The 14,616-nt window shown below is 43.1% G+C and overlaps 1 protein-coding gene across 6 annotated transcripts in view; it reads right to left on the bottom strand.

Moving 5' to 3' along the window:
- LOC106565729 (neural cell adhesion molecule L1-like protein) overlaps window positions 1-14,616 on the bottom strand; it is an 87,516-nt gene that overhangs the window by 26,771 nt on the left and 46,129 nt on the right. For 2 of the 6 annotated variants that reach the window (XM_014133154.2, XM_014133159.2), the window contains exons 2-7: window positions 2,886-3,097; window positions 2,344-2,361; window positions 1,723-1,831; window positions 1,248-1,438; window positions 575-697; window positions 226-396 (exon numbers count right to left, since the gene is read on the bottom strand). In XM_014133154.2, coding sequence (XP_013988629.2) covers window positions 226-396; window positions 575-697; window positions 1,248-1,438; window positions 1,723-1,831; window positions 2,344-2,361; window positions 2,886-2,994 — 721 coding nt within the window. In that variant the 5' untranslated portion in view covers window positions 2,995-3,097. Of the gene's footprint in view, window positions 1-225; window positions 397-574; window positions 698-1,247; window positions 1,439-1,722; window positions 1,832-2,343; window positions 2,362-2,885; window positions 3,098-12,923; window positions 13,206-14,616 lie in introns of those variants that run through there. The other 4 variants (XM_014133160.2, XM_014133158.2, XM_014133155.2 and 1 more) reach the window with 3 other exon arrangements.

Raw genomic sequence — 14,616 nt, 5'->3', positions numbered from 1 at the left:
AAAACATCAGTGGAATCAAAAGCATGGCAAATACAACTTTGGAGATGCTGTTGGATATTGGGAATGTTCTTAATCATATACATTATCATAATGACAAATGCATTGGATCAGAGCTTGAGACCATTATGGCGATCAAAACAAAGCCTTCTCCTAACCATAACAAGCTCCTTGCTGTAGCTGAGATCATAAATTAACTTAATCGCAGTCTTTTAGATTGATACCTACTGCTCTTGACTATGACAGACATGGCATTCTTCTGTACGATGGTGCGTATCTTGGGGAAGGCAGCGAAGCAGCAGTAGTCTCTGTGGCTGTCCTTCTCCAGAGCATTAGAGAAGAACAGGTCGCCGTTCAGACCCATGGACACCCTGTCATCCTGCTCTATGTGCTGAAGGCCTGAGGAGGTGAAAAGAGGAGGACATTCCATATAAACCACATTTAAGTACGTTTTTATTTTAGCAATTGTGCATCAATAAAACTGCAGGTGTCAACACAAAGGATTTGACATGACACAGACAGGCCTCTCTCCAGGGCGTGTCAGGGTGTCTGGTCTGGGAAGCCATTAGTCACTTACCGATGGTCATCCAATAGATCTGTAAAGGAGGGATTCCTTTAGGAGGGTTACACTCCAGAATGACAGGCTGACCCTCCTCCACCTCGATGGGATCAATCTTCTCCTTAGGAAATTTCGGTACATCTAACCCCCAAAAATAAACAAAAGTTTACAATGATTTGTTTCATTTAGTGTAGTTGCCTTTCTCTCCAGCAGGTGGCAGTCCTATGATACTAGTGTTTTGTGCTGGTTGTGTGTGGAGGTGCTTGTGCTGAGCCAGTGAATTGGATTTTACACCACCTTCTTTAGATATTGGCTTGCAGGAAAAAAATAGATGTCATTACCACTGTTGTGCTGCATGTCAGCCACCCTGAATGGCTAAAGCACGGACAAATTTAGTCACAGTTCCCCTGTGTCTGGATTTCTTTGAAGATGTATGTACTATGCTTTGGAACTAAATGAAAAATGTACCAAGTGAAATGATGGAGATGCTAGATCAGTCTCCCTTCTGCCACACAGTCCATATGGGTAGATGAGACGCAACTGGGTGTGGAATGTTTTGGAGGTTCAATGACTTTCTGCCATGGCCAATACAACAAACAGCTCACAATGGAGCGACACATTGGATTCCAGGACCTGAATCACTTTGAAATAATTGTAATGGAGCACCACAGAGCTTAGGGATGCTACTCACGGGGCACAACAAACTCAATCTCCTCTGTTATGGCTGTCCCTAGTTTATTCGAGGCATAACAGCGGTAAGTTCCCTGGTACTCTGTGAGGTTCCCAGTGTTGGGGATCACAAACGTCCCCGAGTTTTTCTCCTTGATCAGCCTTGGGTCTTGGTAAGGGTCAAACTCTTCCCCATTCTTCGTCCACCAGAATCTACAAAATCAACAGTTCAATCAGCCACTGATAACATTCAACATAAACCTTGAAAATGTCACATGTGTTTCAGCCAAATGTACACAGTGTGTTCAGTGTCCAATGTTGGCACTCACAGTATGTGCAAGACTTCACACCATGAAATCAAACAGCCAAAAACAAGTTGACATGCCAAATCGATGGCCGGTGGTAGGCTGTCTGTTGGGCTGCTAACGAGCTCTCCTGGGTAGTCCCTCTCCCATCTGCTGGGTATGGAATGGTAGAGTAGGATACTCATTACTCACTCTGGCTTGGGGTTCCCTTTGGCTTCACACGTCATGGGGAAGCTCTCATCGAAGGGGAGGGCGATCAGAGAGCTGGGGGACGCCTCTGTGATGGTGGGCAGCTGCTCAACTGGACAACAGACAACAGGAACAACACTTTAATGAAGAAAACTCCATATACCTACTGCAGGTTTATTATAGCATCATCTCTCACTCTAATATTAGGTGTTATGGGATGATTCATTTCCATTATGATGATATTTTCTTTTCCAATAGTTCTATTTCACAGTGACATCCTGTTTGAACCTGTTCTGCTTTGTCCATGCTTTCTTGTTTAAAGTGATATGTGTTAGAAATATACAACACAAATACAGATGTCAGCAACAGTAAAACTAGCATCATGAGGTCAGGCCAGTAGGACCAGTGGTGCAGGTTAAAACTACATGCCACTAAGTGGGTGACAGTTCAAGACAATCCAATTCTAAGATGTTGATTGTGTGAATAAATGGAGATGCAGATCGTTCACGAGATGACCACATTGTACAGCTACTGTGTTGCTGACCACTGAGCCAAGAGATTAAGTGAGGACAGACAGGCGGTCACTAATGCTGGATGGGAGAGGGCACGTCAGAGCAAACTTACTGTTTACATGACCTACAACTAGAATATCCAAGGCAGCAGGAAGACAACAAACAAAAAGACAGACAGAGGTTTAAGCATAATCCAGTTTTGTGTTGGTTGTAGACATTTATAAATGAAATACTTTAGCCCACATTTAAGGAGATTGCAGGAAATGAATCACCTTGCATCAACATAAGTATGGGTTGCTTTTCTGAAATGTTATTTATATGCGGGCCCTTAAGAGATGTTTTATGAATAATTTAGATGGAGGAAAACTTGATACTTGTTTCCAAGGAAACTGTAAGATACACAGCCCAAATACAAGAGCATGAAGAAACCTGATTTAAACAAGAAACCAAACCCCAGCCAAGGATGTGTTCCATCCATGAATATAATATAACTGATTTTGGTACGATACAGAATTACAGAATACTCAATATTTCAAAGAATACATGTGGATGGCTTTGACCATTACATATATTGGAAAACAAAATCAGTATACTGTACTTTACAAAGCTGTATGGTATCCTGCCCAGGCACTTCAACGGAAAGTGAGCGCTTACCCTCCAGTGGTATGTCTATGGCAGTGGTGGGGTGAAAGGCACAGATACTGGCGACCACACCCACCAGGAGAGCCAATCCTGGGCTCCACCTCGACGACCTCATCCTCATCACTCCACAGCAGACAGCAATCTCAGAGTTAATCTTGGGGAAGTGACACGCTGCTCTCTTCCAGCTCTCAGTTCATCTCTATGGCATGCAGAAGATGTCGGACCTGCAAGTGCAACACAGACAACAGAGTGAGAGTGGCATCCCATGGATCCAGATCCACCCACGCATCAGGCAGACAGACAGTCAGGCTATCCCACACAAGGCAGAGAGAGAACCCCCGGTGACCGAGAGAGATGCTCAGCCAGGCACAACACAAGTTTCCAGCACAGCAGTCACTCACATCAGCAGGGACCACATTCTGGGCTTCATGCTTAAAGCGGCAATCAGCCGTTTCGGTAAAAAGCTGAGGGATGGGGCTGGAGAAATGTAACCACTCTTATTAAATTAGTTACCAGAGCTATAGTTGCAATAACTGACCATCCATGATATCAAAATTATAGTTTGAACCATGTTTTGAGGTTATATAGTGCTTGTTTACATGTATTTTGTTTAGAAACATTGGAGTAAAACAAGCTTATATTTTGTGTTCTCATGGAGTGTGACAGTTGAACTTAGCCCATGAGGCATTTCTAAGTTATATTCTTCAAGAATCAATAGGCTCATACAATTAATTTAAAAGTGAAACAATTGATGTAGCAACTGCTGATTGCCCCTTTAAAATGCTACTGTGACAAAAATCTAATTATTGCATCTCTATATCACTCTGTTCCCTGGAGACACACATTGTTTTCTTGTTTATTGTCTGTTGGAGTGTGTTGGCTAGGCAGCCAGAGCGAGTAGTTTTTCATGCACCATAGAACAAGAGTTTAAATACATAAATACATGAGGCTGTGGATATATTAATACATGCTCCACATTTCAAAGTGAAAATTATGAATTCATTCCACAACGGAGCGAATGATTTACATCATTAAGATACAACCCTGCTGCAGCATTTGTCATCAGGCTGTTCCTGTTCTGTGTCTGTGGGCTCCTCTCTGAATATTCAAAGAGAACACAACACAGCCATGATGATCACACATGGTTCTCAGACTTAGCAATAATCTTCTTCAAAAGAATAGCAATAGTATAAAAACATTTTTTTACCCCTTTTCTCCCCAATATCGTGGTATCCAATTGGTAGTTACAGTCTTGTCTCATCGCTGCAACTCCCGTACGAACTCGGGAGAGGTGAACGTCGAGAGCCATGCGTCCTCCAAAACACAACCCAACCAAGCCAAGCCGCACTGCCCACTTAACCCGAAAGCATCAATGTGTCAGAGGAAACACTGTACACCTGGCAACCTTGTCAGCGTGCACTGCACCCAGCCCACCACAGGAGTCACTAGTGCACAATGACACCCCTGCCGGCCAAATCCTCCCCTAACCCAATTGTGCGCCACTCCATGAGTCTCCCAGTCGCAGCTGGCTACAACAGAGCCTGGATTTGAACCCGCAGTCTCTAGTGACACAGCTAGCAATGCAGTGCCTTAGACCACTGCGCCACTCAGGAAGACCCTAGCAATAGTATTTTTTCCACACATATTACCACTCTACACACTGAATAACCTGTTTTTTATCTGATAACCAGTGGGTCTCAGGGTCAGAGGGCACGGGTCATTCTCCACTTAACAGGCCAGCGGCTTGAATCCTAATGAGCTGTGTGCAGTATGACAAGAGCACAGGATTGTGGGGGATAGAGCTCTGTGCAAGAATGTTCACCTCAATGGCATTGTTGCCCACCAGCCTCTGTTCTATAGTAGAATCTCTCGGGTATCTGTTCATTAGCCTGCCTCAAGTTGGCTTTGACCTACTGTAGGTCATTGGGTCATTCTAGTCAGGAATCTAGTTGGTTGAACGCAGGATAGTAGATAGACCAGGCCACGTTGAACAATGTCACACTAGTAATACGAAAATTGGCGACAAAAAATGTTGCCTAATTATAATGCTCATGGGAGTCCTCACAAATGTCCACTGACAATGGAAATAGCTGAACACTTCTCATCACAAGCATACAAATCCAGTAATTACAGTGTTTGTCTCTTCTCATGTCGATGATGGCACTCCAATTAATGGCAAAAAATGGATTTGTCTGGGAATTTGTGTGTGTTAAGCTCTTTATTTCAGCAGGATGGAGCGAAACCGGAGAGATAGCCATGCTCCAACACGCCCGGTAGTTTTAACAAACAGCTAACGTTTTACTGGTGTGTTTTCAATCATACTGACCAAAAACACTGCTCCTCTTTTTTGTATCTTCTCTCTCAGTTACCAAATTCAATAGAAAACACAGAGGTCAAATGGCAGTTCATGAGAAGTAATTGAATAATTGACCAAGGAGTGAAAGAGTCAATTGAATTCATTTCTTTAGGAGGCTCTGTTTTCAAATAGACACGAACCCTGAACTCTCTCCCCATGCTTCATGCTAATGGTATTAACTCTGTCTGGGGTCTTTTTGAGTCCATCCTGGTTAATGTGACCTAGTGGGTGACCTGCCTGATGTCACCGGCAGAGCACAGACAACAGAGTGTGCAATACACCAACGCCTCTTAATCACAATACTACTGTAGGACATTGACTTTTCCTCCAACCTCAGATTCACATGGCTTTGTTATGATCCATGAGTCTGGACTGGAGAAATGCCTCAGGCTTTATAATGTTGCTCCCATTTTACTCTTTTCCCACACACTGTGATTTATGTTGCAAATTACAGATTAAAATCAAAAGATAGGATGCTGCACTGTGCTAATTAGCAGTGCTTTGTTGGGAGGATTGGTGAGTTTAAGAGGGAGGTTTTTACAATCCCTCCAAGACAATGCGTTTCTCTTAGGGCCTTTATCAACCAACCTAACACCACTTAGATGGATTACATTCTGTTCAAACTGTGCTTGATCACCTGCCATCTGATTTAATTAATTCTCCCCCTCGTTGAGCGTTTAGCCAGATCCAACTTGGCCATCTGGTTGAGGGAGGCTAATAAAACATATAGGGGCTAAACTGGTGGGAGACTGGGATGTCTATCTCTAACCCGGCATACAGTATAGGCTACAGGGGCTATATGAATCAGTTGAGTGGGGCCGGGGCGAGCCTGCTCTAGACCGCAGGCTGTTCTTAATCCTCTCCTTCAGCACCAATAGCATGAGCCTGAGGCTGATGAAGCTGGCTAAGTTAAAAGCTGCTCACCTGAGAAGGCCAATATGAACTCTGACCTCCCTTAGCCGAGGCTCAGAGGGAACAGAAGCTGTCCTGGGGTGGAAGGAGAGGGACAGGGAACACGGGCCGAATCTGGGCCATGTGAAGTCTGGAGCCATGCTTTAAACTCAACTCAGATTGACATACTGTAGTGTGCTGCTCTGCTCTCGCGCTCTCTCATTTACAGTGGGCTACCTGCCAAGAGGTGCAAAAAACATTTCTCATTCAGAATGAGCACCATGCACAAGACTGATAACAGAGGAAATGTAAGAGGCAGGCAGAGAGGGAAGTCACGTCTGCTCCATGTTCGCTCTACCTGCTGGTTCATTTGATTGAGAAGCCCCAATCTCATCATTCAGGCTCCAGGCTGAATCAAACACACCCACGCCTCTCTTCATGAGGAGATGTTAACGGCACAGTGTTCTGGTTGGCATGCTTTCTATTCCTTCAGTCTCCTAGCTCAGCCATCTGGTCTGGCATGGAATCCTAACATTGACCTATACACCAAAGTCAAGGGTCTGTTGATTAACTGTAGGATTCACTATGTCCTCACCTACAACATAATAAAACACTTTCCACAACACTTCAACACTTTCTAAATGACAGGAGGCATTCTCAAGATATAGACAAAGCAGTCAAATTGGCTAAATGAAAATGGTGAAGCACTGTTAAAGGACTCAGAAGTGTCCTTAACGGTTGCCATTGAAAGATGCTATGCGGTTCAACCTTTTGCCGTTCCATGGTCTGCAGTCTGCCTCTTTTACATGCAAAACTCTGCTGTACGACAGATAGGAGAGTGTCTACAGGCTGCAGTATGAGGCCCTCTCAAGATATAGACAAAGCAGTCAAATTGGCTAAATGAAAATGGTGAAGCGCTGCTGAAGGACTGTGAAGTGTCCTTAACGGTTGCCATTGAAAGATGCTATGCTGTTCAATCTTTTGGCGTTATGTTGTCTGCAGTCTGTCTCTTTTATATGCATACTGCTCTGCAGTATGACAGACAGACAGGCAGAAGTGTCTGTGTCTCTACAGGCCTTCTATAGTTTGATGTGCTGCAAGCCTGTAATGGGATTAAGCAGATCCTCTTCGTGTCAAGCTGGATTAAAATATTCTCCTCACTAAAGAGCTGCGACACCGGGAAGACGCGCCACGCTCCCTACACACTCCTGGTAATGCTTCAGCACTGAATCCCAGTTAATCACTGAAGTATAATTAAAGCATTGGGAGAATTTATTATAATTAAACAGCAATTAGCCTGTTGTCGGTAATTAGGTCGTTTTTGTTTGGTTTCATTTCTGTTTTTTCCATGTCAATTGCTCATTTATACAACTGATTTGAGACTGGTTCTAGACAACAACAAAACACATACTGTAAAGGTGTAGCTCTGTACTGACTCATAGAGTAAGTAAAGCCCTGCCTAGACACACCCACATCTTGTTTGAATTCTTTTTAAACTATTTTTAACAATGAACTACTAAAGGGCGAAGTAGATCCCTGGAATTTCATTAAAAGTAGTTTTATTTGGATGCATTCTGTTAACTTACTATAATATAATAATAGTTCCTGTTTATTTGCAATGGGTTACATTCTGACCTCTGGCGAGACAAGATTCTTCTACATGCTTATGAGCGGGAGGAGTTCATTCATTATTAAAACTTCAGCAGAAGCAGCAGGGCAAAACACAAACAAGGCCCTTAATGAGATTAGGAAGTCAGCGCAATATTAAATAATAACCATGTCTAATTGAGATTTGGCTCAATTTCATTCTGCTTTCGCATGCATGCAAGAGAGTGAACAGTTCAATTACCACACCATTAAAACTGCAGGAGTCTGTCTGCGCATGGAGCAGGTGGATGATTCTGGGGCTGGGTCAGAGGGAGAGCGGAGGGGGGTAGGAGAAAAATGACAAGAGGGACTGGGACGTAAAGGAATGAGGGAATCAGGCTATAGGGACCAAGATGGATGTGGATTTGAAGCAAATTCTGCGATGAACTGCAGAGTAGCTGACCTCTGTCTCAAATGGAGAAATGACAAATGACCTTACTGGCCCTAATGAACTGTTGTGACCAGGGACAGAGGGGGACACATCCCCTGGTGACACCATATGATGAAAAGGGCACAGTCATCGCTTTTAAAACCAGCATTAACCATTCTGGAATAAAATATTGTTCTACCGCATCTAATCTGTGTCTATAGTATTTCCTTTGTCAACATATGGGCTATTTGATGATGTTAAATATTTAGAAAAGGATATCCAAATCACCAGCTTTATTTGATATAATTTCAAGGTTCCATTTGATCATATATATAGTGTATATACAGTGCATTCAAAAAGTGTTCTGACCCTTTCACTTTTGTCACATTTTGTTATGTTACAGCCTTATGCTAAAGTTGATTAAATGTTTTTTTTCCTCATCAATCTACACACAATACCCCATAATGACAAAGCAAAAACTGGTTTTAACACACTTTTGCAAATGTTACTTAAAACTTCAAAAATGGAAATATCACATTTACATAAGTTTTCAGACCCTTTACGCAGTACTTTGTTGAAGCAGTACTTTGTTCTTTGTTGAAGAGCGTGACTGCACAGCTATATTCAGGTCTCTCCAGAGATGTTAGATTGGGTTCAAGTCCGGGCTCTGGCTGGGCCACTCAAGGACATTGAGAGACTTATCCCGAAGCCACTCCTGCACTGTCTTGGCTGTGTGCTTAGGGTTGTTGTCCTGTTGGAAGGTGAACCTTCACCCCAGTCTGAGGTCCTGAGCGCTCTGTAGCAGCTTTTCATCAAGGACCTCTCTGTACTTGCTTTGTTCATCTTTCCCTCGATACAGACAAGTCTCCCAGTCACTGTCGCTGAAAAACATCCCCACAGCATGATGCTGCCACCACCATGCTTCACCAAAGGGATGGCATTGGCCAGGTGATGAGCGGTACCTGGTTTCCTCCAGACGTGACAGACGTGACATTCAGGCCAAAGAGTTCAATCTTGGTTTCATCAGACCAGGGAATCATGTTTCTCATGGTCTGAGAGTCCTTTAGGTGCCTTTTGTCAAACTCCAAGTGGGCTGTCATGTGTCCTTTTACTCAGGAGTGGCCTCCGTCTGGCCACTCTACCATAAAGGCCTGATTGGTGCAGAGATGCTTGTAATTCTGGAAGGTTCTCCCATCTCCACAGAGGAACTCTGGAGCTCTGCAGACATTTTTTGGTACCATTCCCCAAATCTGTGCCTTGACACAATCCTGTCTCGGAGCTCAACGGACAATTCCTTCAACCTCATGACTTGGTTTTTGCTCTGACATAGACTGTCAACTGTGGGACCTTATATAGACAGGTGTGTGCTTTTCCAAATTATGTCCAATCAATTGAATTTACCACAGGTGGACTCCAATCAAGTTGTAGAAACATCTCAATAATGATAATTGGAAACAGAATGCATCTGAACTCAATTTTGAGTCTCATAGCAAAGGGTCTGAATACCTGCATTTGCAAAAATGTCTAAAAACCTGTTTTCGCTTTGACATTATGGGGTATTGTGTGTAGATTGATGAGGGAAAAAAATACATGTTATCCAATTTAGAATAAAGCTGTAACGTAACAAAAATGTGAAAAAGTGAAGGGGTCTGAATACTTTCCGAATGCACTGTAAATACACTGAACAAAAATATAAACGCAACATGTAAAGAATTGGTTCCATATTTAATGATCTGAAAAATAAAAGATTCCAGAAATGTTCCCTAACGCACAAAAAGATTATTTCTCTCAAATGTGTGCACATATTTCTTTACATCCCTTTTAGTGAGTATTTGTCCTTTGCCAAGATAGTCCATCCAACTGACTGGTGTGGCATATCACGAAGATGATTAAACAGAATGATCATTACACAGGTGCACCTTGTGCTGGAGACAATAAAAGGCCACTTTAAAATGTGCCGTTTTGTCACACAGCACAATGCCACAGATGTCTCAAGTTTTGAGAGAGTGTGGAATTGGCATGCTGACTGCAGGAATTTCCTCCATAGCTGTTGCCAGAGAATTTCATGTTAATTTCCCTACCATACTGTAAGCAGCCTCCAACCTCATTTTAGAGAATTTGGCAGTATGTCCAACCGGTCTCACAACCGCAGACCACATGTAACCACGCCAGCCCAGGACCTCCTTATCCGGCTTCTTCACCTGCCAGTTGCGTTTATAATTTTGTTCAGCATACAGTATATTTAGACTCTGGACTCTAGCATTGCTCATCCTAATATTTCTATATTTTTTCATTCCATTCTTTTACTTTTAGATTTGTGTGTATTGTTGTGTATTGTTAGCTATTACTGCACTTTTGGAGCTAGGAACACAAGCATTTCGTTACACCAGCAATAACGTCTGCTAAACATGTGTATGCGACCAATAACATTTGATTAAATATTTGATTTGATTTGTTTCTGCATCTTCCTTCCTGTCTATTTAATCTTTGCTGACTGATTACAGTGTTTTTCATGAGTAAAAGTGAGGTGAAGGTTTTTCTCTTCCTCTGATGAGCTGTTCCTTTGTGCAGCTCTGCTCTGCTCTGCTAGCTGGTGAATGCTCTATTTGTCTCAGTGAAATATGGAGGCCTGCTGAGAATATTAAGGAACAGCAGGGACATAAACTGTTTCAGTGCTAATACTGCTGCAATCTCTCCCAACCACCTCACCATTAGTCTTCATTTCAAGATAAGGTGAGATTGTGTTTTTTGTTTAAAGACACACATCACTGTAATTGGAAGCGAATGTGGCTGAGAAATGTGCAGCAGGACATGTCACACAACAGCTTACTATAGCTGGTATAGAACGGAAGTGTAAATCTTGAGAGTTCAAGGGTTGAGAGAAATGCCTGACAGAATATCTCAATGTGTCACGTTTCAAGTACTAGTGCCGCAAAAGGTATATCGCTCCTGTTCGTCTGTCTGTCTGTCTGCAGAATGGTGAGCCAAGAGCTTTCATTTTTTCTCTCTCAGCTCTCGTCTCTTTGAAGTCCTGAGTCACAGAGGAGCGTCCCAAGCCCAGGACAATCATCCTAATAGTCCATGATCCTCACTGAGTAGCCAGGAGAGGTTTGTTACGGATTCACAGCCTGGACTGTGGGGACAGGGATATTATTTTGTGTGAACAAACACAGTGAGGTGCTCCCCAACTCCATTCACTCCATTTGACAGATGTTGTCAATTTCCCAGGTTGAAACTGTTGATGAAACTGTGCCACAGCCGGACATGATGGATGGGACTTATATCCCAAATCCCCTCCTCCATCAAACCCCAAAGCAATTTACTTCCATCCAACACAAGTAAATTCTGATGCCCCAACTCAGATACAGTACAGTCATATATTGAATTGCGACAGAGAAATATAAAAAAACACCAGGCAGGTTGTTACCCTTTTTCCTATCCCCTGAGGTCCCTTTTCTACACATTGAAATTCCTGGCTCCGATCTGTGATTTACGGGGAATATGCTGTATGCAATCCATTCTGTACTTCCTGTGCTCTACAGCAGGACATCTGGACAGTGTTCGCAGGGTGAGCTGTTTGACACAGCTGTCGGAAATATGGCCCAGTCCTGAGGGTCTCCATGACCTTATGGTGTGTGTGTGTGTGTGTGTGTGTGTGTGTGTGTGTGTGTGTGTGTGTGTGTGTGTGTGTGTGTGTGTGTGTGTGTGTGTGTGTGTGTGTGTGTGTGTGTGTGTGTTTGTGGTGTATGGTGTTGTGGAGGAATGGGATGGGGTGAGCTCAGTATCAGAGATGAAAATACTTATATTATGCTACGGTTTCCTCCACTATATGGAGAGATATTAGGGGCAGTATGTCCTATTTTAAGTCCTTTCAAACATTGTGTAATGTTATCCCTCTAAGTGTGTAAACTTCACCCAGCCTTATGCACTGACGTATACAGTTCACAATCCTATCAGACTGTCCTAAAATTGTATCTATCCAGAGATAAAAAATTATGTCAAAACTAGATATAATTTAACCCACGTAAGAAGACTAAGAATAATCTTTGCCTAGACATTTCTCTTGTACCTTTCAAAACCGAACAACCTCAATATTACAAATCAAATCAAATCAAATTGTATTTGTCACGTGCCGAATACAACAGGTGCTTACTTACAAGCCCCCAACAGTTCAGTTCAAGAAATACAGTGAAGAAAATATTTACTAAATAAAATAAAGTAAAAACAGAAAGTAACAGTAGAATTATATAACAATAACGAGGCCACAGTATTTACAGGGGGCCCGGTACCGAGTAAAATGTGCAGGGGTACATGTTAGTCGAGGTCATTTGTACATGTAGCTAGGGGGAAAGTGACTATGATAAACAGCGAGTAGCAGCAGTGTAAAAACACACCGCCTGGTATACAGGTTCTGGATGGCAGGATGCTTTTCCCCAGTGATGTATTGGGCTGTACGCACACCCTCTGTAGCGCCTTCCGGTCAGATACCGAGCTGTTGCTATACTGGTAATACAACCGGTCAGGATGCTCTCGATGGTACAGCTGTAGAACTTTGAGGTTCTGGGGACCCATGCCAAATCGTTTCAAAATGTGGAATAAGTGAAGGTGTATGAATACTTTCTGAAGGCACTGTAACCACATGAACACATGCAATGTTCCTACTCTCCTCTCTGTGAGGGGGTGATCCTATTTAATATGCCTCACCACACATGCAAAGACCAAAACATCCAACAGCCAGCTTCTGTGCCGCACACACAGAAACATCCCAAGACAAGACAGTACTTACAAGACTTAACTTCATTCTCCACGCTGGTCCCTCGCGAGATACATAATGAACAATCATTCCCTCTACAGGCAATCAATCCAATCCAATCCAAAGGGAAAATCAGAGCACAGAACAGTAAAGGGTCTGTCAAAATCCCAGAGACTGCTCTAGATGTGTCCACTCGCACTGGATCCTGTCACACAAGCTGGGGACGGAGTGAGAGAGGTGCTGTTGTAGACAAATATGTTGCCAAAGCCTCTAGCTTGGCAAAGAAGCTCATTAAGCCACTGACAATCATTCTCACAAAGCTCAATCTAAAGGCTATTCACTGGCTGTGTACAAAAGAGAGAGGAGGAAAAGTGGAGGAATGCAAGTTCCATCTCGCCCCCTCACTGTCCTGCCCAGCAATATGTTTGCTGCACCTGAAGCTTTGTTTAAAGTGCTGTTTAATAGAGTTAAGCACACACGTGTTACAGAATACACACAAGAGCACTGTTGGGAGCAGGACGGTAGAAATCAGCCTTTGAGTGTTTTCTGTTGAGTGAATGCCCCTACATTGTTATTTACAGTTCTCAGGGAGCAATCCTCTTTGCAGACAGGGACAATATCCTTATTTCCAATAATGTTTGTGGAGATTGTCTCTCAGCATTACAGAAGACGAGGCTACAGTATCCCTACAGTACATCTGTGACCAGTTCTGTTCTTGACCTCACCCACCCGGCCAAAGGAAGCATAATAATTTGGCTGGAGATGATATTTTGTTTGTTTGACCAGAAGAACCATTGAGCCTGTAATGAAAACTGGGATTTTCTGAGCGACTGGTTTAGAGACGTTCATTGACACAGATTGGTGAGCACAGACAAGATTCCAAGAGTCCACAGATGGGGGGAGTAGAGCATGTGTGACCTGTGGGGAGGAAGCAGAGAGCAGAGCAGAGAGAGTGTGCTGAGACTGTCGATAAGATACCTCCACAGCCCGACAAAAGCACTGTATCGCTCTCACGACACCGGGGGGAAGGGAGCTGCACAGGCTCGATGATGTATGGTATGGACCCAGGTCTGAGACTTGGGCTTTAACAAGGAGAAAGGGAGAAAATGAAAAGGGGGGGGCGGAGGGTCATGCTTGAATTATGCTGATGCAGGTCGTAAATCCGCAGCAAAGAACCTACCAAAGGCATGAGTGTTTGTGCAGGCCCACTGCAAGGTTCTTATCACTTGTGCTTCACATGTGCTGACAGTTGTAAAATGGTGGGAATTAGATTGTATACCTTTAATGTTTCAAATGGACACGTTAGATAATTGGACGCTTTGCTAGTGGATAAATGCACATTAAGTACATTAAGCCATTATATACTGTATATGGAGGCTATATTATTTTCATTTTCATCCTCTGTGACTTCAACTAGTTATATTAAAGGGATAGTTCACCAAAATTACATATAATTTTACAGAAACAAAAAGATACCGCCTTTGCTGTTTCCATCAGGCCTGTCGTGACATTTTTTATCAAACATGTACTTTGCTCGCATAAAAAGGTTGGATGGAAACCTGGTTTGAGACAGAATTTTCCACCACCATCAACAAAACACCAAATGATGGAATTTCTCATGGAAGAATGGTGTCGCATCCCTCCAATAGAGTTCCAGACACTTATAGAATCTATGCCAAAGTGCATTGAAGCTGTTCTAGCTTGTTGTGGGCCAACGCCCTAAGAC

Source organism: Salmo salar, chromosome ssa12 (assembly GCF_905237065.1).
Source record: "Salmo salar chromosome ssa12, Ssal_v3.1, whole genome shotgun sequence".
In the NCBI taxonomy this organism is placed as follows: Eukaryota; Metazoa; Chordata; class Actinopteri; order Salmoniformes; family Salmonidae; genus Salmo; species Salmo salar.
The sequence above is the reverse complement of the archived record's forward strand: the minus strand, read 5'-3'. Positions and strand labels throughout refer to the sequence as shown.